Source organism: Cephus cinctus, unplaced genomic scaffold (genome assembly GCF_000341935.2).
Source record: "Cephus cinctus unplaced genomic scaffold, Ccin1 Ccin1_scaffold0462, whole genome shotgun sequence".
NCBI classification, from domain to species: domain Eukaryota; kingdom Metazoa; phylum Arthropoda; class Insecta; order Hymenoptera; family Cephidae; genus Cephus; species Cephus cinctus.
Genome location: NW_014333138.1, coordinates 903478 through 926920, shown reverse-complemented (window position 1 = coordinate 926920; position 23443 = coordinate 903478). Strand labels below are relative to the sequence as shown.

The 23443-nt window shown below is 35.9% G+C and overlaps 5 protein-coding genes and 1 long non-coding RNA gene across 13 annotated transcripts; 5 read left to right on the top strand and 1 right to left on the bottom strand.

The window, feature by feature from the left end:
* The first annotated feature begins 396 nt into the window (after positions 1 to 396).
* Positions 397 to 9220, top strand: LOC107268010 (sn1-specific diacylglycerol lipase beta). 7 transcript variants are annotated; one of them, XM_015740332.2, is made up of 15 exons: positions 1202 to 1366; positions 1602 to 1663; positions 4441 to 4539; positions 4613 to 4825; positions 4904 to 5223; positions 5615 to 5758; positions 5825 to 5993; positions 6072 to 6195; positions 6362 to 6505; positions 6580 to 6691; positions 6769 to 6861; positions 6933 to 7087; positions 7169 to 7315; positions 7395 to 7510; positions 7592 to 9220. In XM_015740332.2, the coding sequence occupies exons 3-15, from the start codon at positions 4445 to 4447 to the stop codon at positions 7764 to 7766; spliced, it is 2007 nt and encodes a 668-aa protein (XP_015595818.1). In that variant the 5' UTR covers positions 1202 to 1366; positions 1602 to 1663; positions 4441 to 4444; the 3' UTR covers positions 7767 to 9220. The 7 variants fall into 7 exon arrangements, 6 of the variants coding, with proteins under 6 accessions (XP_024941106.1, XP_015595818.1, XP_015595819.1 ...); XM_025085338.1 differs by lacking the exons at positions 1202 to 1366; positions 1602 to 1663 and adding an exon at positions 397 to 415; XR_001537729.2 differs by lacking the exon at positions 1602 to 1663 and having other exon boundaries at positions 1200 to 1366; positions 7174 to 7315; positions 7592 to 8025.
* On the bottom strand, positions 6153 to 11037 carry LOC112494397. Its single transcript, XR_003059784.1, has 3 exons — positions 10931 to 11037; positions 6352 to 6517; positions 6153 to 6294 (listed from the first exon to the last, which is right to left on the bottom strand). It is a non-coding gene; the product is annotated as an uncharacterized LOC112494397 (long non-coding RNA).
* A 288-nt stretch (positions 11038 to 11325) lies between these two features.
* LOC107268012 (endocuticle structural glycoprotein SgAbd-2) lies at positions 11326 to 12191 on the top strand. Its single transcript, XM_015740335.2, has 2 exons — positions 11326 to 11449; positions 11528 to 12191. Exons 1-2 carry the CDS (start codon positions 11438 to 11440, stop codon positions 11933 to 11935), a joined length of 420 nt encoding a protein of 139 aa, XP_015595821.1. The 5' UTR covers positions 11326 to 11437; the 3' UTR covers positions 11936 to 12191.
* A 2350-nt stretch (positions 12192 to 14541) lies between these two features.
* LOC107268013 (larval cuticle protein LCP-17) lies at positions 14542 to 15995 on the top strand. The gene is made up of 2 exons (XM_015740336.2): positions 14542 to 14875; positions 15430 to 15995. Exons 1-2 carry the CDS (start codon positions 14861 to 14863, stop codon positions 15817 to 15819), a joined length of 405 nt encoding a protein of 134 aa, XP_015595822.1. The 5' UTR covers positions 14542 to 14860; the 3' UTR covers positions 15820 to 15995.
* Positions 15996 to 18403: 2408 nt separating this feature from the next.
* LOC107268011 (endocuticle structural glycoprotein SgAbd-1) lies at positions 18404 to 21543 on the top strand. Of its 2 annotated transcripts, XM_015740334.2 has the most exons (4): positions 18404 to 18558; positions 20509 to 20642; positions 20715 to 20992; positions 21096 to 21543. In XM_015740334.2, the coding sequence occupies exons 1-4, from the start codon at positions 18544 to 18546 to the stop codon at positions 21098 to 21100; spliced, it is 432 nt and encodes a 143-aa protein (XP_015595820.1). In that variant the 5' UTR covers positions 18404 to 18543; the 3' UTR covers positions 21101 to 21543. The 2 variants fall into 2 exon arrangements, with proteins under 2 accessions (XP_015595820.1, XP_024941108.1); XM_025085340.1 differs by lacking the exon at positions 21096 to 21543 and having other exon boundaries at positions 20715 to 20997.
* A 358-nt stretch (positions 21544 to 21901) lies between these two features.
* Positions 21902 to 22500, top strand: LOC107268051 (larval cuticle protein LCP-17). The gene has a single exon (XM_015740411.2). It carries the CDS (start codon positions 21999 to 22001, stop codon positions 22380 to 22382), a length of 384 nt encoding a protein of 127 aa, XP_015595897.1. The 5' UTR covers positions 21902 to 21998; the 3' UTR covers positions 22383 to 22500.
* The last annotated feature ends 943 nt before the right edge of the window (positions 22501 to 23443 follow it).

Below are 23443 nucleotides of genomic sequence, written 5' to 3'. Positions count from 1 at the left end.
CTTGAGAAGTAATGGAAAATTTGCAAGATGAAAAATTCGCATTTATCCACGCTCGACTCTTGCTCACGCTTCGTTAACATGGACGTTTACGTTTTGCAGCTTGACGATGCTCATCGTGAAACTTTGCCTTCTGCCTGAGCGATGATGCTTATGGGAAATAAAAGAAAAAGATAAATGTAAATGGTTGAAGGATAAGTGGAAATTTAAATAGAAGTTCATGAAACAAATATACCGGTTAGTTCTCTGACGTACACGACTACACGATTGTCAAAAAAATTAGCATAAAGGACTTATTATAAGAATGCTCTGTACGCGACAAGTCGCAATAGACTGTGTGACATATATTTTGTTCAACAGGCATAAAAGTGGTGAAAAATTTTAATAAAAATATCCATTGCCGAGAATATGGAAAAACGTAAGAAATTGTTATCGAAAAAAATATTTCTATTTTCAATTTAAGATGGTAACGATACTACCATAGCATAGAATTGGTAATACGTCACGGTCAGCCAATCAGATCAAACGCCAACAAAGAAAAAACATTTTACGGTTCAACTGTTGCCTCTGGTTTTGCTTACTTCGGTTACTTCTTCCCTAGAGTGAAGGTGGATTGTGCACCTTACAGATCTGAAGAAAATATGTATATATTATATATAAATTGTATATATTTGTGTATAACCGAAATAGAAAAAAAAAAACAATAGTAACATGGAAGCAGACATAAATAAGATAGTCAAAAAAATTTTCCTAAATTTCACAAAACATAAATACGAAATCACATACAGATACTATCTCTGTATGATTTACCAATTAAAAGCCAGAAACAAAAATTATTTTCCCTACGAAAAAAAAAAATCAATCGAGAAACCGTGAAAAAAAATTTCCCACGAAACTTGACTGTTGACGTATCATGAAAAAAATTTGGTTAGAAATAAACGTAACTGTGGTCGTTAGAAAATAGCCATAGACGTATTACATAAATAAATGTATGTAAATTAAAATTATAAAAATATCATTACAGTAATCTACATTTGATCGTATATTAAAAACCGTCACCGATAGTGAACGAGCAACGGCCACCGTTGTGAACGGCAGCTTAAATTCGACGAAGCGCAACGGTGACAGGACGGTACCTTTCCACGGCAATGGTTAAGCCAAGGTGGTAGAAGGTGGTGGAAGTCCTCCCTAGGTAGAAGGAAGGTTTCGAAGTAACGACAGTCGCATTCGAGTCGCGCTGCAAGGTGAACCGGTGTAGCCGCAGTTTACGGTACCTTGAATGTACAGTGCATGGGAATGCACTGAAGAAACAAAGCAGAATATTCCAATGCGTTTAAATTGCACCTCGTTGGAAAGAACGCGTCCAAGAGTAAGAATTTTGATAGAAAATAAATTCATCGTTATTCAATGAGAAACAGTCACGCTTGTAGTTGAGCATAGGCGTCCATCTTATAAGAGTATTTTCATAGAGTTAGCTGAGAAAAAAACCGGTTTACCATATTTCAAAAGAATATCGCTTGGTGTGGAGATATGAATTTTTTTTTTTTCAATGTTTTTTCGCATAGGAATAATTCATTTTTTTTAAATGCATGGTTCGTGCAAAGCGTGAAAGTGGGATTGATGCGTTTTTGATGACATACGTGACGTGAAAGGATTTTTATGTTTGGTAGGTATGCGATGTATATATCGCGTGCAAATAATTGCACCGTAATTAGCTGCTTGTTAGATTAAGCAGTGATAATGACGTTCTGGAATCTTGGATTCCGGATATACTTTAACCGTGTTAAACAGTTAGCACAGTACAGTGATGTAAAATGCTAAACGTATTTCCCACTGAACTTTAGTGAGTGTTATTGAACAAGAAATTACTAAGTGACAGCAATCCTGGTACATAGGCTGATCAATGTAGTCGTTTTATTTTTCAATTTCAGCCGCTATAGTAATATTGCACAACGTATGCATAACGTGAGGAAATAATTGAAAAAGTGTGTCGTCAAATGGGAAAGTCCAAAAAGAACGGTCAGAGACTGTCATCAACGACCAATGAAGATATTAACGTTCTTTACGTAAAAGAAAATTAAATATTTGCTATTTATTTTTGAAGTGTTTAAACAGACTCTTGGATGATATTAAAGGGGGCATCTGTTAATGAACTTGCGAATGACTGGCATAAGAAATATTCCTGACATTACGTTTACAAGTTTCGAGTAAAAAATCGGTGAGGAGATAAAAAAATTATTTTCAATATAATTAAAATAAAAGGATGACAGCAGAAGAATCACGTGTATAGATGTCATGCAAGGATTTAATTACGTTTACTGATATTATGTAAAATTCAAATGATTTACATCTATGCTGAATAACTTTTCGTAACCGTATATTCAATTTCTTACAAACGAACCTACCGGGTGCTCAATATTTACCATAACGTGGTATAACGGTTGGGCTTTCTCTTAGCACTTTCTCCCTTCTTCTCGCGTTGCCATAGTCCACCGAGAAGCATGTTTAGCATATGACCCTGTGGATAGTAATTTTTTTATGCATTCATCAGATTACAATAACCAAACGTAGATGCTGGAGATCCTGTGAATAAGACAATTTTTACAGTAAACAAATTAATAAGCCAAACTCAAGCACGATCATCTTCAATTGAAAAATTGTCTGTAATAAATTATGCTAAGCAAATACGTGTTACGTAAAAAATATGAATAGGACCGTGTGAAATATTTTATTGAAGACTTGTGGAATTAAAGAAGTCTGCGTTTCGAAACATTTCATAAATTTCCGTTTCTCCTCGGAGTTCACACGAACTTTGATAATAATAATATCAGCGTTGAAGATCATTTCGGTACTTCCGTGACTTTTGTTTTTAAGATTTTTACGGAAAAGAAGGTCTCGACCTCGAGCCTGTTTTATTTCCTCTACGTGTCCCACGCACGAGAGTAGAAACGTAGCGCTTTTGATTTCTTGAAAAGTTACATTTTCACCATACATTCATATATACCCAGTGATACATTAACCAGATACAGAATATAAAGGAGTAATAACGCTAAAAGCAATTTACAAAAAAATCACGTGAGCGAGCAGCAACACCAGAATCTTAAATAAAATGCAATGGCACATCGGTGCACTATAAAAAAAAAAAGGGAATAAAGGTATCTTTGAAAAAGATTCGTTCTCTCTGATCAATTTAACGTCACAGCTATTAATAGTAAAGCGGACTAATAATAAAATAATTGTGCAATTTGTCTTGAATGGCCATCAAGATAGTGACACTGAGATCACGATTGAACTGATACGTGTGGATCCCCCCTTACGACCTCAGGTCACCAAGCCACATTCAGCCGTAGAGATATTCAACTAGAAAATTATTCCTGCAACCTTCCCCAGAACGATTACGCGTATCACCCGGTATAATGTCACGATTTGATGAATTCATAATATGTGGAGCAGAAACTTAGCACAAGGTAGCTTATAACACAGTGATATAGTCTAAGTTGGTAACTTCTGACAGTAACCTTACCATATAGGTCACAGCCGTTATAACGATACAGTTCCAAGTACTACGACTATGATACATTAAGTGGGCAGTAGCAAGAATTACTAAAACACAATGAAATATATATGTGAATTACAGATTTCTCTAACATTGTGCAAGTAAATTCTTAAAGAACTTGAATACATTGGTTCGATTATAAAATTTTACTATTAAATCAGTGATCGATTTCGCAAAAGCTAAAGCGCCTAAGGTCCCAGTTGCCTTTCTCTGGCTACCGCCATTTTTCTTTTGCTTTATTTTTTTCCTTCTCTTGCTTCACACTTCCACGTGTAATCACGCACTGGAAACGCGTCGATTCGCATATTGGCCTTCTAATTGGTTCGTTTGGCCAATATTTACTAGAAAATGGCTTCTATGACGTAAAAGTAATTAATGAATACTGCCAAATACAATCGTGTCATGGATAACAATGCATCTTGGTGTCACGACCCAAGTTCACTTGCTCGGATTAATTCATTACAAATGCATTCACACATACGTCAAATAAGAAGAGGATATGTGCAAGTAATTGGAATGTAAATGAAGATTTTAAATCATTGTCAAGTCCTTCCTTCAGTCATTGTCGGACAGGTAGAATCGATGATGCACGATAATGCAACGTATTATACCATGTTACGGTGCCAGTTGCTTTATCGAGCTGTCGCTCTCTTATAAACGCATGTTTGGCTGTGCAGCTGCAGCTACAGGCTCGTTGTTACGAGACGCGTTTCACTTTCCCAAATTGCATAACAGATGTGTTGGCGTTCGATGCGTAAAGAGCATTTAAAAAAAGAAAAAAGCAGGAAGGAAAGAAATGCACGCGAGCATTCGCAGAACCGTGAATTTCCTCGAAACAATCTTGATTCGCAAATAATGAAATAAAAGATATAACTTTTCTTTTGCAGGAGGATGCCAGCGTTAAAATTATTTGGACGAAAATGGCTGGCAGCAACGGACGATCTTGTTTATCCAGGACTGTTCGAACTTTTCATTCGAGTAGTTTGGTAACGTAAATTGCAATATTGAAATCGATAAAAAAAAAAGATATCGTCATATTAATCTATTGTCCTGTTTCAGGATCGTGTTGATGAGTATAGCTTTAGCAAGATACTATGGAGAGACGTGGAACTGTCGAATGGGCGGCGAACTCGTTCGAGTATTCCTTATTGGCGAAATCGTTATTTTGGGAGTAGTGATAATCCTAACATTTGCCATAGTCAATCACAGTGCAAGAGGGTCGATAACCGATACGTATGCACGTCGTTTCGTCCAGCCACTCCTGACCGTCAAGTACTGAAACATATTTGTATAATAGCATGAAATATAAAACCAATAGTATGTAAAGTAAGCGAAGTAATCGTCTTACAGGATATTATTAGTACTACCGGAAGTCGCGTGGAACATTCTAGGAAGTCTTTGGGTCCTCAGCAAAGAAAGGGTCGAATGCAACGAAGAATCGTATACGATAGCCGTAGTCGAAGCTTTGGTACTTTTCGATTGGGTACTCATAGGACTTTCCATCCTGGGTCTGGCATTAGTCTTCGATCCACTAGGATCATTGGGACTTCACGAGGTCGAGGATTCCGTGGAGCATCGTAAAGTCTCGAGGATCTGGATGCGACGTTTCAAGTTCCTCTGGTGGATGCACAAGGACGAAAGCGCAAGCGAAACATTTCAACATGTCGCTGGTGAGACATAGGTACATGCGACTGAGGTCAACACAATTAGAGACTTAACAGATCCATGCTTCTTTACTTAATAAATCATTGAAATTTTGAAAGTTTTTAAAATATTAATTAATTTAACATAACCAATGCATCATTCGTTTAAGTATATCTACTAAATTTTTCATATACAATACATACTGTAAAATCCAATATGTCTTACGTAGGTCGAAAATAATGCATGAAATATCCAAAAGCAGTGTATTTCCTGAAAAAAAAAAACGAATTTCTACTTCCGGAAAAATATATTTATACAATTCTGTAGGTGTCAAGGCTGTAGTCTCTAATGCCTAGGTACAGTCTCTGATATTTAGTTCAGTTCCATAATTTTCATAACTCTCTTCCTCACTTTCAGGATTACTCAGTGCACTTTTTCGTGGGACAGACCTGGTTCCATCAGACGTTATGGCGGGCTGCGTTCTGTTGAGGGTGCGACAGAAACGTGAAACCCTGGAGCTTCGAAGATTAAATATTCTGAATAGGCCTCAATACAGTGACGGTACTGAAATAATATTTAAATAAATTGTACAATCAACCAATAGTGTGCTAATCAGTATACTTACAGATGCAGAAGCTATATTCGCTAACACTCCAAGCTGGATGTCCTTGGAATGGGCCAATCATTATTTGAAACTCTCTATAGCTTCGTACGGATGGCTTTTTGTACTTTACAAACATGCCTGTACCGGATGCTTTCGATTGATTCGTAGAATGACCTGCTGCGCCTGCTTCCGGTTGGTTACTCAATGACAAATCGTTGATAGTACTGCAAATTATCAATTCAAGTAAACGAACGATACGTCACATTTCAGGAGGAAAAGGAATATTGTGATTGATGACAATTGTTGTTTGTGTAATCTGGCTGGTGTCAAATATTTATCACAGTTACCAGAGGAGGACATACTGTATGCATCATTCAGAAATCATCTTTGTGAGGTTCGTCCAATGATTTCAGATGATCATTGATATCAGTTCCTTATCATGATTCAATATCTGGTCAAATCATTCAATAGAATTTAGGAGTTGGGTAATATCCTAAAAGATAACGTTATAGATAAGAATGCAAAGAGAAGTCATATCAAATTTACATACGTGTCAACAGGTTCCATTCTGTGTCATAGCCGATCACAAGACATCCAGTATAGTTATTGTTATAAGAGGATCAATATCACTCCGTGATCTAATAACTGATATCGCAGCAGCTTCGGATTCCTTTGAGGTTGAAGGTTTACCACCGGGCAGCATGGTGAATTTGAATCTATTAATAAAAGGGTTAATTAAATTTTTCTATTTGGTATAACATAATGAATAATTGTACAGGCGCACAGAGGCATGATAATCGGTGCAAAGGTCCTTCTGAAGCAATTGGATCAATCGAACATTTTGGAAACAGCTTTTGAAATGTATCCACACTACAATTTAACGTTGACAGGTACAAAAGTCAGTTATTAAAAAAAAAATGTTAATTTGTAAACAAAAATTAGGTAATATAATTTTTATTTTCCGAAGGTCACAGCTTGGGTGCAGGACTGTCCGTACTATTAGGTCTAATGATCAGACCACGTTACCCAAATTTGAAAGTGTATGCATTTGCCACGCCAGGTAATTTTTATTTTTAGTTTCAGACAATTTTTGTAATAAATTTGAATATTAAATTTTTTAATCAATCACAGCAGGACTGCTGAGTCGAGAGGCTGCAAGAGTTACAGAAGAATTTGTGCTGACTATTGGACTGGGTGATGATCTTGTAATGAGACTAGGTGTGGACAGCACTGAAAATTTTCGAACGTCCTTATTAATAGCTTTGCAAGCCTGTCGCTTGCCCAAGGTAGAGAATTTCAGGCTTAATTTCATTATGAATAAAATTACCATGCAAAGCAAAATAGTAATAGTTTTATCATTTCGACAGTACAGAGTCGTACTGAATGGATTGGGTTATATGCTGTTTGGTGTCCCTGAGAGAGACCTGGATAGGACATGGAGGAATGGTAACACGATTAATTCGATTCCCGGACAATTGCCACTGCTCACAGAGTCATCGCCAGCGCGACAAACAGTAATTAAATAAGAATCATCGATAATAACTTGAAAAAAGGAAGCACTGAAATTTACCATTTTTTTTTTTTTTTAATTAGGAAACAATGATATTCGAAAAGGACGTGACACGCAGACGATACTCCAAAGTGAGACTGTATACAGCTGGTCGAATTCTTCATATCGTCAGGTGCAAACCGGTGGAGAAAGAAAAGAGGTATTTTTTTAAATCTTTAACAAAGCTATTCCAAATACAAGAGCGATAGAATTTTGAAATTTTATTTCTGGCCAATTTTAGAAAACAAACCGCCAAGGAACGCCAATATCAGATGCGTTGGGCCGAAGCTGAAGATTTTATGGAACTTTCGGTAATGCCACGAATGCTACTGGATCATTTACCAGAAAATGTCGAAAAAGCGTTGGCGACACTGCTTCGTCAGCAGGAGAACTTACCGGTTTACCTGGACGCGTAAACAGGATTTCAGATATATTGGAGAAGAAGGGGACGAGAGGAGAAATCAGTGCTTCTGACCTTTGACCCTATAAAGTGCACACAAAATTATGGGGAAACTTGTCCGCGTTTGTGAGAACAATTTTATTCACGATTATCGTTATTTCATCTCTTTTTCTCTAGAGGACAAAACGCGCCTGTACGATGTTTATAATGTTAGGCTCATTACAATTTTTATACATCCTATTTATAAACATTAAACTTTTCGAAATGATCGTAAAGCATGCACAATATATTTTATCATCGCACCCATTACCCAAAAACCGATAAAAAAAGAATTAGATGTAACTTAAAAAAATAAATTACTCGATCATGTCACAAGTTGGAAGGAAGAAACGTGAACGAAATTCATACTAATTTTGAGAAATTTGTTGTTTTCGTTCATTTCATTTTCAGGTGCATGACAACCCACATAAGCACGATGATTTACAAAAATGCATATGGTACACCGCAGATTTTGAAAAACGATCAAATTTCTTTGAAAATTATAAGCGGTCAAAATCAGAGTTGCTAATCATCTACCGCGTTGTGATTTATTTTAGTTCAGAAAATAATTTAAAAAATGTTGATTTACTATAAAATAAAATGAACAGAAAGTTTATACAAAAAATAGAGTATTTTAATTAATTATCGTGAAAGTAAAAAGCGTTCAAAAAAAGGGCTTCACCCTTTTTAGTAAAAACCTGTGGTGGTGCCAGCTCAAAGAAATGTTTCAGAAATATGCAACGGCCAGACTCGTCCCCTTATCCAAAAACGAACCCCAACCCGCTTTGGTCACCACTGACAAGTACCTTCCCACATCGAAGTTAAGGTGATTTAACACTTGGAATCTATTCTAGGATTCAAGAGCTCCAAGATATACGGCAGTCAAATTTGGTCAAAACTCGTGGCGGTCCTAGCTCAAAAAAAAACTGAAACCGCCATAACATAAACGATAAAAAAACTAAAATAAACAAAGCATAGATTTTTTTATGATATTCCACTGTGGCGGTTTCAGCTTTATTGACGTATTTTACAGTCCTTTTGTATATGTAGATGTACCCTAGACATTTTTCATAAACAATCATAGCATGATTCGAATACGAAGCATATGTGCATTATCGATCTTTCATTATCGAAAAAACTTCTTTTTTATCACGCTATGAGATAAACTTAAACAATATATACGGTAAATTTGGATGGGGCATAAATGAGATAATATTTATCATTTATAAGCACAATGATTGAAGCATTACATGTAATGAACATTGATGATTGTTGTCAAATTTTCTTGCCACCATTTAATTTAGCAAGTTTCACTATCAGATGAGCACTCATAAGACACGCAACCTTGCCGAACGTTGTGACATCCATAAAAGTTGATCTAGAGAGTCTTTTGGATTTCCGTAAATAAAAAAATTCAAAATCGGACGAATACCTAATACATCGTAATTATCATAAATTTCCTACGAAATTCCAGAATCGTATATACACGGCCACATTCTTTATAAGAAAACGAATAAAAATTACGTGTTTTCAAACTTAGGTGTATCGTATCATTTAAAAATAATTTTACATAATATTAGTATTTTTTTTTAAGAGTATTATTTTACTTCATTTATTATGGCTTCGCGGACGTAAAGACTGTTTAGGCAGAAGCTATCAGGTAGAGCAAAAAATGTCGTTCAGTTACACGATAAAGGAAAAAAAAAATAGAATACGTATGTTAAGATGCATCATGCACCATGAAAAGGAAACACTGATAGAACGTAATAATCGTCCAAGTACGTAAATGCCGCATGCCATGAAACGAACTAAAGGTCATCCAGCCGGAGGCCTTTACATAACCACGGAGGCGAAAGGTTGCCCCATCTTCGCCAGCATCTTCTTTTCACTCGAGCATAAGGCGTCTTTGGTTTATTTTTTTAAATTATTTAAAACAGACAACTGATAAGAGAACAGCACCTACTTCGTGTGACATTGATTAATATTAATGAGTATAAGACGGGTATGATAAGAATTTTTTTTATGAGGACAGTTGAGGACCTTAAAAAAATATTTAATAAATAAAGGTTGATTTTTGATAAATGATTGTGCACGGGAAATGAAGATGTAGAGACTTCTTTTTTATTGAAAAGGGAAGGATGACGAATTCCCGTGAAATCATTGTTGGCAAATGTCAAGTTAATGGGGACAATTGTAATGTGGATAAATGTTAGCTTGCGGCCCTGTGGATTTTATTACCCATTGAGAAAGGATCAAGTATATTGACCTTCAGGAATGATCAATCAACAGTGGAGGATGATTACCGATACAGTGTTTTAAGTAATTTTAACTACAAGTGTGAGAACAAAAATTGAGGTTAACATTCGGATAAAGCGTGTAAATTCAATTGCTTAGATAAACGGTGGGAATTTATCAAACTTGTGGATTTATGTCAATGACATATTAACGAGAATGAAAGTATTTTTGAATTTATGAATGATTAATTCAAATATTTAATCAAGAGGAAATCAGGATGCTGGCAAGTGTCATTTATAGTTGACTATGTGACTAGTCGATTACAAGAATATGCCAGTCACGCCTTCCTCCGTGATATTCCGATCGAATCGTCATGCTAATCGAAATTGCGAAACGAAACCAGAAATAATAAGTGTATTATCGAATTACGTTTAAGCCACAGGATGAGATTCAAGGGAGATGGTAATTTTCTCGTCGTCATGATTATGCCTACACGAAATTCCTACTCTGAGAAAACTCACAGTCAGACAGACTTAACTCTGAATTCTTCTTTTTCTAAGATTCTAAACTCACTGATGTTTCGTTTATGACGTTACGCGTTAGGTAAGAATATTTGTGCAGACACACGTGCCTCGAAAGACTTTCTAGCGAGCCAGACACACGCCAAAGAGAATTTTGTCTGAGATTACTTAAAACGAAAAAATTATCGACAGCAACTCTTGAAAGACGAAATAGAAAGTACCTAGAGATTGTCACGCGAATTATTAAAAAGACTAATTCTTGTACGGCAAACGCCATAATTGTATTAGAAGCCTCCAGTCAATTTTATTTTTAGACGAATCCCTTTAGACGTAAACAATGATATAAGAGATGGACAATATAATATGAATTTTAGGTAACACTCACCGAATAAGTAGGTGTCAATCAAGGTGTTGTAGAATTGTTGAGTCTTCTAAATCCTTAAGTAATATCAGGAGCACATGACACGTGCGTTACAATACGTTGGGGTAGCAACACGTTGAAAGTTCCCAAAGAGACCGCACGGACGCCGTCAGAAATGGCGCTAATGTATGTTACAGTTTGAATTTGAATTATATTCAAAAGTGATAAGTTTCGCTTTGCGAATATTGTCAACGAGTAATATATGTTAATTTCTCTAAGTAACACAAGGAATACTCAGATTTTCGAATTGACCAACTAAAAAGTAAGCGGTATTAACCAACGAGGACATACTAATTATCGTAATGTACTGACACTTGGTTCAGGGTTGGCTAGGTAAGTCCTACGGGTGATTCCACATGTGATGGGTGGGGACAGGCCAGTTATATTAAGGCCTTTCGAGGCAGTTCATCATCAAATCAACGTCAGTTAAAGTGCAAGTCTCCCAGAGACACGATACCACTAATCGTCATCATGAATCCAATCGTAAGTACTCAATTGGCAAACTGTCGCTACTTCTTTTATTAATTTTTTATGTCTTATTTTTTGAAATTATATTTTTAGTTTCTTGCAATATTTGCAACATTGGCCGTTAGCTGTTATGCAGCTCCCGTCGAACAGGCGCCCATTGCCATACTGAGCCAGGAACAAGACATTGGAACAGATGGGACTTTCAGTTTGAAATTCGAAACTGAAAATGGAATTTCCGAACAAATTCAAGGATCGCTTAAGCAACTCGATCAGGATACACAGGCTCAAGTTATTCAAGGAACAGCATCCTGGACGGCACCGGACGGAACTCCAGTTCAAATCAGCTGGACGGCTGATGAAAATGGCTACCAGCCTGAAAGCTCCATCTTACCAACCCCACCACCAATTCCAGCTGCGATTCAGAGATCTCTTGAATTCATAGCTACTCATCCTCAGTCTACAGAGTTACCTAAGGCTGCGCCAGCTTCTCAGGAAATTTAAATATGACAAATATACGGCTGTGATGACATAAATAAACACAATAAATAACGATAACGAGAGAAAGTTGAATACGTTTAACTTTGACTGGAATTGTGTCTGCAACGAGAGTGCTTTGATTTTCATTTCTTGCTGAAACATTGCTCAATTTTTGTTACCTATTACACGATTTCAGTAATCTAAAGAATCATACCAGATCTGATTGTATATATTGATAACTCTAAGTTTCTACAAAATAAAAACTTATAAAATAAACTGAGTCAAAGGTATAACGATTATAAGGAATATCTATGTTATGATTAATTTGCCGGTATTGCACGAACTTATACATAGAATACAAGCTCCTAAAGAGTAACTGTGCAAAATTTGGTCCAGATCTGTTAATTGACTTACAAGTTAATAGCGAACATACAAACAAATAGACATTCTGCTATATATATGTATATTAATAATAATTTATATCATTATAATAATAGAAGCAGAAGATATATATTCACATATGTATTTATAGAGCTTATTTGGTTGCGTTTTCGGAACGTTCTAAACTTTCTTCGCAGATGTCTTCATAGCCAATGTTTCATTGTAAGGTTGTTTCTCTGCCCACTCTAGGGCCTTCACAATGTAATTCAATACCGGCGGTTCGCTCGGCAGATATCTGGGCAGATCAACTCCTATAGGTTGGAATCCATTGTCATCGGCTACCCAGAAAGATTAATAGTAGTACCATCCAGTGTAATTCAGGAGGCGCTGCCACTCGTGACTTGAATCATGTCTAGAGACTTTGGATCAGCGCCAGAAGCCTATCAACCAAATAACTAGTTTTATACTCAAGATGCAACGCGAATGGCAACAAATGTCCTTGGTATTTTTTTAGGATTAAATAAGAAAAACTTGCACAGACAAAAAAAAGCATCTGTATGCATAAACGGATAAGCTGCATGTAGAAGGTAAAGATCAAATTTTATTGGTAGTAGCGAATAATTAAAAAGAAAAAAGACGGAGGTTCATCGTTTTACAACTTTTATCTTGCCACGTTCCTTCACCGCAATTCCGTTTGTGATTTCATGTTTACTGTCAAAAGTTTCCGTTCTATTCCATGTTCGATTTTTGGCATATAATGGCGATGGGCTGTTCCGGATCAGCTGGTGCACTAGCTAGAGATGTAGCGGAACTAGAATTTGATTAATAAATAATTAATTAAATCATTAACCAATACTTGATTACTTGGGAAATAAATTTTGTTGCTAAGATTGGTACAGTATCTTGTTATACATACTATATATTATTGAATCATTGTTATTTATATTATATATATGATAAGATCCAATTAGTGTATTAAAATTCTATATTCACTACATCATTCATATTCTTTTATCAACGCGATATAAAAATGGACGATGATTTTTAAAAAACATCTGACTCTATTTAAACTATGTTTTTACCCCACTCGTAATCTGCAATGCAAAAAATTTTTCTTATAATACAATCATTAACGGGATAGATCAATTAATATACTAATATACTAAAGAACTATACTACTATACTACTATACTACTATACTAACTATACTACTATACTAAGGAAGCAGCATCAGTGTTCAAAACATTATTAACTTTTAGTAGTTTTTATGAGGAAATAAAGAAAAAAACTCGAAAAAAATTCCGACAGGACTTTTAGTTACAGTAAAACAAAAAATTTTTAATCCAGTGATATATATAGCTGATTCCTAAAACGTACATAAATTCAATGACATTACGTCATTAATATATTCGAAAATATTCAGACGTCGTCTGCGTCGTGATCAATTAAATAAATCGCATCCGATATTCTCCGACACTCTTGTTCGTCTAATTAAATGTATTTACATTCTCTTCACAGACGGCGTTACTGTGTAACTGAAAATCTAAGCAAATATGCGAAAGGAAGAGTGTACAGTAACTTATGAAAATTCAATACATGTAACTTGCCGCAACCGTTAACGCATAGTCACCTAAGAATGTCATCAGATGCCTTCCGACAGCATCTACGTAGTTTTATTTTATTTTTAACTATTTCATATTTTATCGCCATGCATTGTGTTGATCACGCGATGATAGTGAAGCTGCGTTTATATCGAATACTTCAAAATAAAATATGGGTGGATATACTGCAACCCATTATTCCTGATATCAAGATATAAAAGAAAAATGTGACGTTACAGGTAGACGAGTATACATATATGTTATATGTAAATCATTGGTGGCTAAATAGTATCACGGAAGTGATCTCAAGTAGTTAAAGCAACATCGTAAATATCTAATATGAAAATATGAAGGAGCTCCCTTGAAATATTATGAGAATGCGCGTACACGTAGAAGCAATTTCAAATATTTACGTTCGTAACGCCATCACGGCAATTATAGGAACTATTTTTATTGAAACGTCAAAAAAATTGGTTTGATGAAAATTACGAGGCGCGTATTACAATTATTTTGTTAATAAAAAGAGAGAAATACTTTTAGTGTACAAAAAACTTGATAAAAAATGACTGTGGAATCTTCGTATCACACATGTCGAAAATCAAGGACGAGACATGAACGTAGCTACGAATCAGTCAGTCGACTCCACGTTTGTATTCGCAGCATTGAAACGTGAGACCGAGAGCATTCAGTATTTTGACTCACGGTGCATAATAAGCGGCGATATGCTAAAAAGAGGAAAAAGAATCGTAGATAAACGTATAGCCACAGTGGAAAGAAGTGAGATGCAGTCATAATATGTATGTGATGAGAATAGTGAAAAAATAACTGAAGAATTGGTGAAGATGAGCAAGCAAACTGGAGGACGTTTTGAGTGTTTTACATTTTAGCGAGTATAAAAAGAAGCCCATCCTTTTGGTCAGTCAGTTGCATTTGGTCGAGTGCAAGGAAAGAACAAAGTGCTGGAGACATGGGGAAACTTATTGTAAGTAAAATAAGACTGTAAAGCAGATTGTTTGGATTTTTAGGTTAGGTCGTATCAGGTCGTAGAGAAGTAACAGAAGTCAATGACGTAATGTATAAGACAACCTGCGAATAATTCCAGAGACAATAGGTGAGAAAGCACGTAACTAAATTTCAAAATGCCAAAGAGAGTAAATTCAAAACTGAAAAAATTTTTCTCAAAAGTAAGATCCATGAACGTAGAATCTTCAAATGCGAACGTGTATTCGCAAAGACTACGAATAGAAAAGTTGGAATATGTCACAAGCGATCAAAACGAATATGTGATTCTAAACCGTGTTAAAAATGTAAAATGCTCAATTGTAATTCCGTAAACGACACCAGAAGTAAATTTGATGATTTTTACGAGCTAGACCGTTTTCGAAATGTCGCTATTTGCGTACCAAAGACGCTGCACCTTGTTTCCGTATGAAAAAAACCTCTTACCTGAAAAAAAAAAAAAAAAAAAAAAAAAAAAAAAAAAAAAAAAAAAAAAAAAAAAAAAAAAAAAAAATAATAATTTCATCTTCTCCACAGGTATTCATATGCCTAATTGCGTTATCCGTATCAGCGGAAATTTCAACATCACCAGTGGCCATTCTTCACCAGGAATCAGAAGTCAATCCGGATGGATCGTTCTTCAACGTTTGGGAATCCGAAAACGGTATAAAGGTCCAAGAACAAGGAACATTGAAACACGTCGAGGATCAAGACGTGTCTGTAGTAAATGGCGACGTGTCGTGGACCGATAATGACGGGAAATCAATTCATCTGACTTACGTCGCGGATGAGAATGGATTCCAGCCTCAGGGTGAACATATCCCGACCCCACATCCAATGCCCCAATCGGTGATACGGGCCCTGGAATACATTGCCGCGCATCCTTACGTGGAGAAGGATCAAAAAAGTGCAGAAACCTCAACTTAGCCTGAAAACAAAATAATTCTTAGTCAATCAAGGAATAATCCATTGACTCATTTTATATCTGATCCGTCCTAGACACTCTCGCTATATACTTATGAATAAATTTGCTTGAATTTTCATCTAATTGTAAAATTTCATTGAAACTTCTCAAAATAAACATGAAACGCGAGCCAAGTAAATGACGTGGGATAAGCGGTTGATATTCACAATAGAAATAATACAAATTGTTTTGGCGGGTAGGTATAATGTCATCGATCTTCTACAATGATATATGCATAACACAGTGTATATATATAAATATCCACTGTAATGTCAAGCAGCCAGAGTTCTCGACATCCTAACACGAATACTTTACCTACGCCGATTAAAATGCGTAGCTTCTTGTATTTTCCGCCCACCATTTAAGACAATTCATTACAACACTAGATTCCAAGTATACTCGTCCTCTTTGTACAGTACGTACAACTAGTATTAGATTACTTGAACAAAAGAAACGAAATACATGAAAGATCTCGAATTTTGAATAACAATAAAAATAATTGTGAAAAAAGAATCCAGGACGATTAAGAATAATGGAAAAAGTGTCAAGGATTTAAAAAAAAAATTCCATCGTTACAGAATTTATCTATTGCCACAAGTACGTTCACCCGATAAAGTCATCGATTGGTATTAACTCGAATAGGTACACACTCGTGCTGGTGACCGGTAGCCTTCTTGGCACGCTGTCTGGAAACAATCTGAAAGCTGTCTGAAACAAGTCTAGTTAGAACGATGTAGTATTATAGGAACTCTGGCTTATCCCAGACCTTGAGACAGTTCACTTTCACGCTACTACGTTACTATATACTCGACTAAACTACTGCACTACATACTATAGAATCCATTCTTAACACTATATATATATCTTAATATACACATCTTATATCTAATCATATGTAATAGCCAACCGAGAATTCCACGACAGTCAGCTGCTACAGATAGTATCAATAATTGAATCCAACTAACCCAGTAATTCACTACAATTGCAGCAACAATAAATAACGAGACAATTAGCGTTAGTCAATTAATTAATTAATCTTTATTTAATCGCACGAATCTCACGTAGAATTTTTATTCAGTATTAGTTGTAGTTCTGTTAATTATTCGATGGGTATACCAATGGCTTTTGCTGGTCGCAATTTATTTAATAGTACCAGGATTGCGTAAGGGTCATAATGCTAACGGAAAGGTTTAAGATGTAAGCAGGCTTAATTATCGTTTAATTGTGACAAGTAACCCGAGGCGAGGCAAATCCTGCTGTGACTAATGTTAAAAACTGCAAGAAGAAGGTGCCTTGCTGTTTCGCTATTTCGTAATGTCCTATGGTACATATGCAGTTATGTTGCATCTTGTATTACAACTCGCCTTACTAGCATTTATAATATCGTCGTAGGAAAATTATCAAAGTGAACACGGAACAACAGATCGATTATTTAATTTGAATAAATTAATTAATCATCGATAGAGTGATAGTTGTTGATATACACTTCTGTGTATTTTACGTACTATCATAATAACAGTATAGAAGCAATAGAAATCTATGCTAATTATCATAGTAATTGGTCTGGTTATTACTGTAATGTTAGTCAGCGCCATCACTCGATGACTATTCGCACTAAAATTATTAGTATATGGTTATTATACGTAATGGTCTTTACATTTAAACGTAACAATGACTGGACGAGGATGACAATAATTATGGGGAAATATTTTTCGGTTTTCACACACGTAATTGACTTTTCGTATTGAAGATTAACATTTAGGAAAATCAATGATTTCAATTATTATTACTACTTGTTACCCGTTACTCGTTATGTATGAAAGGACAGTGGCATTTGTTCCGTTTCACCTTTCACGACCCCATTACTTCTCCATGTTAAACTAATAATGTCCAGGTACGTCATTCAATCAAGTAATGCACATTCCATATAATACAATGACTTTTATATAATAATTTATTGTCACAGGCAGAAATCATTCCTGGATCGAATCTGTACTGTATTACTTTGGACGACCTTGATCTACGTGATGATCACGATTAAAGTAGCTGACTGTATTGCACCATGGAAGCTTCAATGAAACAGCCGAGGGAACGATGATGATAAGGAAGAAGGTGATTAATCTTAATTTTTTTCTTCTTTTAATTAAATATACCTTGCCGTAACTGTTTTTCGTATCAAAAATTTTTATTTTGCATCTCAGGATCACCTCCATTGTTACAAAATTCAAGAAACCATTTTGGATCTGGACTATGATACCCATGGATCGTACGTTGTGTATCTCTAATGGGATTTTATCAATGAGGTGATTATCATGGAAATCATGTAATCAGTCAAGGTACTAATTGTTCAACGTGATGCAGTTTGCATTCTTTGGTAATTGTAATTTTTTTATAAATAATTTTAATTATTCCTGCATTGATGTATGGAGTTTGTCAGTCGTTCGTTACTGAATTTCAGAGCTGAAGACATGTGAAAGAGTTCGAGGTCCTGATAGCGCATTCGCCTTGCAGTTTTCCGAGGATGCTACGGTCAGAAGAAGTGCATTGTGAAGAGGGCAGGGATGACCCCTTTCACTGCACCACGTTGGATCGGGCTGTGTATATAAAGAGCCTCGCCTCTTAGGAAGAATCACAAGTACCAAACCATCAGCATCTCTAGTACTTCTTGCTGCTATCACACGGAGATTATGTATACTCTTAAGGTAAGATCTGATAGTGCATCTGGAATTATGCACTTTGGCTGTGCATAAGTTTTAATGTGGACATTCACTCGAGTATTTTTATAAGGATAACGAATTTTTTTCTCTTAAGATCTGGGAAAAATAACCTTTTTTTTAAATATGAATAAATTATCTTATAGAATTAAAATTTATATCGGCACCCGATCTTTAGATTTTATCTTAATTTTTTGGTCCATCATTACTATGCTGTGTTAACCTGCACATTTTATGGTACCATAAGATCATATTGTGTTATCAAATTTGTCGTATAGCATATGATAAGAAGTTATCGATAAATGATCCTATTAGCGTATTTGGATCGAGGAAAAAAAAATCATCTCGTAGTGGGTTACTAAATTGAAATTTAAAATGGCCAACTCGCGGAAGCAGATAGGACGATTTCTCGAATCAGTCTTAATGATAGGTTTCGTCAATGACGTTGCATACATCAATAACTTCTGCGAAGTAATAAAATTATTCTATCATGGCTGATAATAATGGTGGTAGTAATAGTAAGAGTAGTAATAGTAAAAATGGTAAATGTCTCTTGCAACCTTTGTAATTTTTTTTAAAAAAGGACAGAATATTTCCATACTATTGACGTTATACTAATCACTCGCATCGTTTTATTGTAAATATGAAGGATCATCCTGACAATTATGATTATTAATCGCTAACAAATTTTTATTCGTAATCATGACTCGATAACACTTCTCCATACTGCAGGCATTATGATCGTCATCACGTAATAGTGCATGTTGAAGAAAAAAATTACTATGACAGATATGCATAAATTTTGTAATATTTCCTGCATAATTATTGCAGCATCTCGATTAAATCCACTATGCGACCTTTAACCATATACAGGGTTGTTTACGACAAATGAATCACCCGAAGTTTGCTTTTCCACTTGATTTCTATGGTGGAACCATCTTCAGGTGGTGTGTTTGTTCCGAGTCACCCTATATATATATATATTCATAATTTATATAAAATTATCTCAAAAAATGTTCACTCTACACGTTATTTGGAAATCATACGCAATTACAATTTGAGAAAATTTCAGTGCATGATAACCCATGTGAAATCCAATGATAAATTCCAATCCCGCTAAAAAGGTATGAATGGACTTAAAAAAAAGAATGTCTCCCGATCTACCTGAGAATCACTGAAAGAAGAGAAAAGGAATAAAGAGAAAAAAAAAGGGGATGCACCATAAAATGAGAATTCGTCCCGAGGATAAATGGATAAATCACGTGCGAAAGTGGCGTATCACGAGTGCGAAATCATTGCGCAATAATGCATGAGAGCCTCGCAAGCAAATCGCGCGCAGTGGCGAAGCGAATGAAGACGAAGTAAATGTGAATGGCGTGATGAGACTGTGTGGGACTTACGAAAGTAAAGAGAGTGAAAGAAAAGGATAATACATTGAAAATAGATGAGATAGATAAAGAAAAGCAAACTTTATATATAGATAGAAACGTGGCTCGTGTGTGTTAAAGAAAAAGGCGAGGCAATTCGGATGTAATATTTTTACGGAGAAATTTCATTGGCGTCAAAATACCGAAGCAGTTTTTCTGCGTTGGGAAGTCGTTTCTCTCTTATACCCATCTGCCTACCAAGCTACAGCGATTACGCCGTATTTCATAATGTCATCTCGGATGACGTAATAGTCAGCTTCCACTGGAGAACAAGAGAAGAGAGGCATGATGGAATGATGGAATGATGGAACGCGAAAACAAAAGAGCATTACAATCCTTTGCTCGCCTGGTGCCCTTTGCCATTAGAGACATGCTCTTTTACATTTACTTTCACGAATTACATCCTAGTCCCATTACATGACGTGACCTTCGTACGGATCCACCTTCTGGAATAACCCAGATGACTACCCTTGCATTCCTTTGCTCATTAACAATTATTTCTCAATTAAAGGTGCTGCTGGCGGTTGCACTATGTGCAACAGGGACCCTCTGTGCACCTCAGAGGCCAAACAGTGGTGCTGACAAAGACGCAGTGATCACCTCACAACAGCTTGAAGTTAATTTCGATGGGAATTATGTGAACAAGTAAGTCATTTTAAATGATTTAATCATTAGTCGTGGCTGCGTGGAATTGACTAGTGATTAATGATGATTTAGCTTCGAGACAAGCAATGGGATCAGTCATCAGGAATCGGGACAGCCAAAGTCCGTAGATGGCGAAACTCCTGTCGTTGCTCAAGGTCAAGATTCGTATACTGCACCTGACGGTCAGCAGGTCAGCATCAGTTACATCGCGGATGAGAATGGCTTCCAGGTTCAGGGTTCCCATATCCCAACGGCGCCACCAATTCCTCCAGAGATCCTGAGGGCGCTCGAGTGGAATGCAGCTCATCCTGAAGAAGACGACGCTGGACAGGGCAGACCACCTCAGAGAGGTTAAAAAAAAAGAAGAATTGATTATTTTAATTGATTGCGTTATCGTGATTACTATTTATATATTTTTGAATTTTGTATTACTTGAAATTATTTTATACGCAGGTTAATCAATTGAATTATTCCGTGAACGTGATCTGACCTAAGGAGCCAGCTTGCCATGGACAGTACCGACCCGAGCTTCCGATGCATATATAAAATAATTGAAATAATTATAGTATGAATATATTATAATAGAGTACATCGTAACAATATGGAAGAAGAAAAAACAAAATTCTATCGTTATACATGTATGATTTATTATACATGATTATATACGCATAACCTCTTTCACTGGAATATGGTGATACTTAATTCCCGTGTCACAGGCGTGATAAATCTTCTTTATAAAATATTTAATTACAACTTTCAATCGTTCATACAACGATGCACTTCTTGCCTCGGTGCAACGCGCTCCTGTCACTCGAGCGCGATGCACTTCTTTCAAAGGATATAAACATGTACACGTTTTGTGATTTTTTATATGTAAATAAAGAATTATGATGACACTTTATCGAATGTTGCTTTATTGAAATTCCTTTAGTTTCAGGGATTGTGATCTTTGCATATATCCAATGCCACGTGATGGGCCACTGGGAACTATTATTTAAATAAATTTTAGGTCTAAGCTAAATATTAATCCATGGGTGTTTTAGTCACAATTATCTGACAGCGTCCTCATATCCATAATAGGTCATACTCATTAATGTCAAATGCATTATATATGAAGCTGCTCGAACGATACGGCCTATTTCCACCTCCATAGTGAGAATTGAGGAACCAACACCTAATAGTCGTGGGGACCTGATGACCTTTACGAAATCCCGAATCACATTTCAGGAAATTCCTCAGTATAAAAAGCCTAGAAATTGTTATGGGAGTCAGTAGAAATTCTAAGCCCAAGTGGATAGGAAGTCCAGAAAAAAATCTTGTCACAAGAAGAAGTATCAAGAGACAACGTAATTCAAGATGAAGGCATTTTTCGTTATTTCCTGTGTCCTCGTGGCGACTGTCATGGCTGACATTTCGGAAAAAGTCATTCCGATCCTGAGCCAGGAACAGGATATCAGTCCTGATGGATCATTCAGTACCAAGTGGGTCTCGGGCAATGGAATTTCCGTACAAGAGCAAGGTGCTCTGAAGAATCCTGGAACAAAGGACGAAGCTCAGGTCATCAAGGGTGCCGCCAGCTGGACAGATCCCAATGGTGTCCCCGTTCAGCTCAGTTGGAACGCCGACGAGAATGGCGCCGTCTTCCAGGGTAGTCATATTCCGGTTGCCCCGGAAATTCCTGTTCTAATCCAAAGAGCTCTGGCATGGAACGCCGCTCATCCTTCCAAGGAAGACAATTAAATTTTACTTGACCATCACGATTGACGAAATTATCCGAATTGGTTTTTTTTTCATTTTTTTTAAATCCCTTTATATGAATATACTGTCAAATAATAAATCACAAACTGCCTACATTTAATTGTTAAAAGAATTATCTTACTCTCGAAATGTAGTAAATTACTGATTTCCCCAAATTTCACCTTTCTATAAAGCGTTTCGCAAGTTTATTATCGTTTAGTCCTCACTGGTGTTATATAAGGTGGAAGAATGATCTTACTGATTTTATATAGTAATGACGGATCATCATACACAAAGTTACGTCATTTTATCATCATTTTTATACATACGTGACAATAAGTAAACCGTTAACTAAATATAACATTAATTCTTTTGAAAACCAAGTTAATACAGAAAACCTGATTTAATTGGTAATAACTAAACGAGATCTACTACTTAGTGAATGACTGTAAATGAGATCAGGTTCAAGGCTGAAAGTCTTATTGATCTCTCTATAATCTCTCTCTATTAATCTCTCATATGTTACAAATATTGAACAGTAAATGTACGAAATTTATTTGTAGCTTATAGATACTTATATTTTTTCACTGCGTTTTTTTCTACGATGCTATCACTGGTCGATATTTTCAATGATTTTAACGATCCCCTTTATTAAAATATTTCCATGTTCAGCTATCATATGTAGACGCACGTATATTCATGATCTTTTATAGGAATATAAAATTGAGGTCAGCGATCGCGTTGCGGCTAAGAAAGATTTCGTAACTGTCGGACTGCGAAAGTTTCTTGGATGGACGCTCCGCGACGCTGTAGAATTCTTCAGACAGCTTCCAGCTGATGCGAACTGGCTTCTTTATTTGAATACTTTCATGATGTTCATACGTACACTATCTTCTACTGATACAATAAATTTGAAATTATTTTAATGTTGCATGGCTTCATTTTCAATTGTTATTATTGTCTTTTGATATACCGAGATAATAAAACATCTTTAGAAATTATCATAGATAATTGTCAAACGATAGATAAATATCGTTAAGTAGATATCGTGGACAACTTGTTGA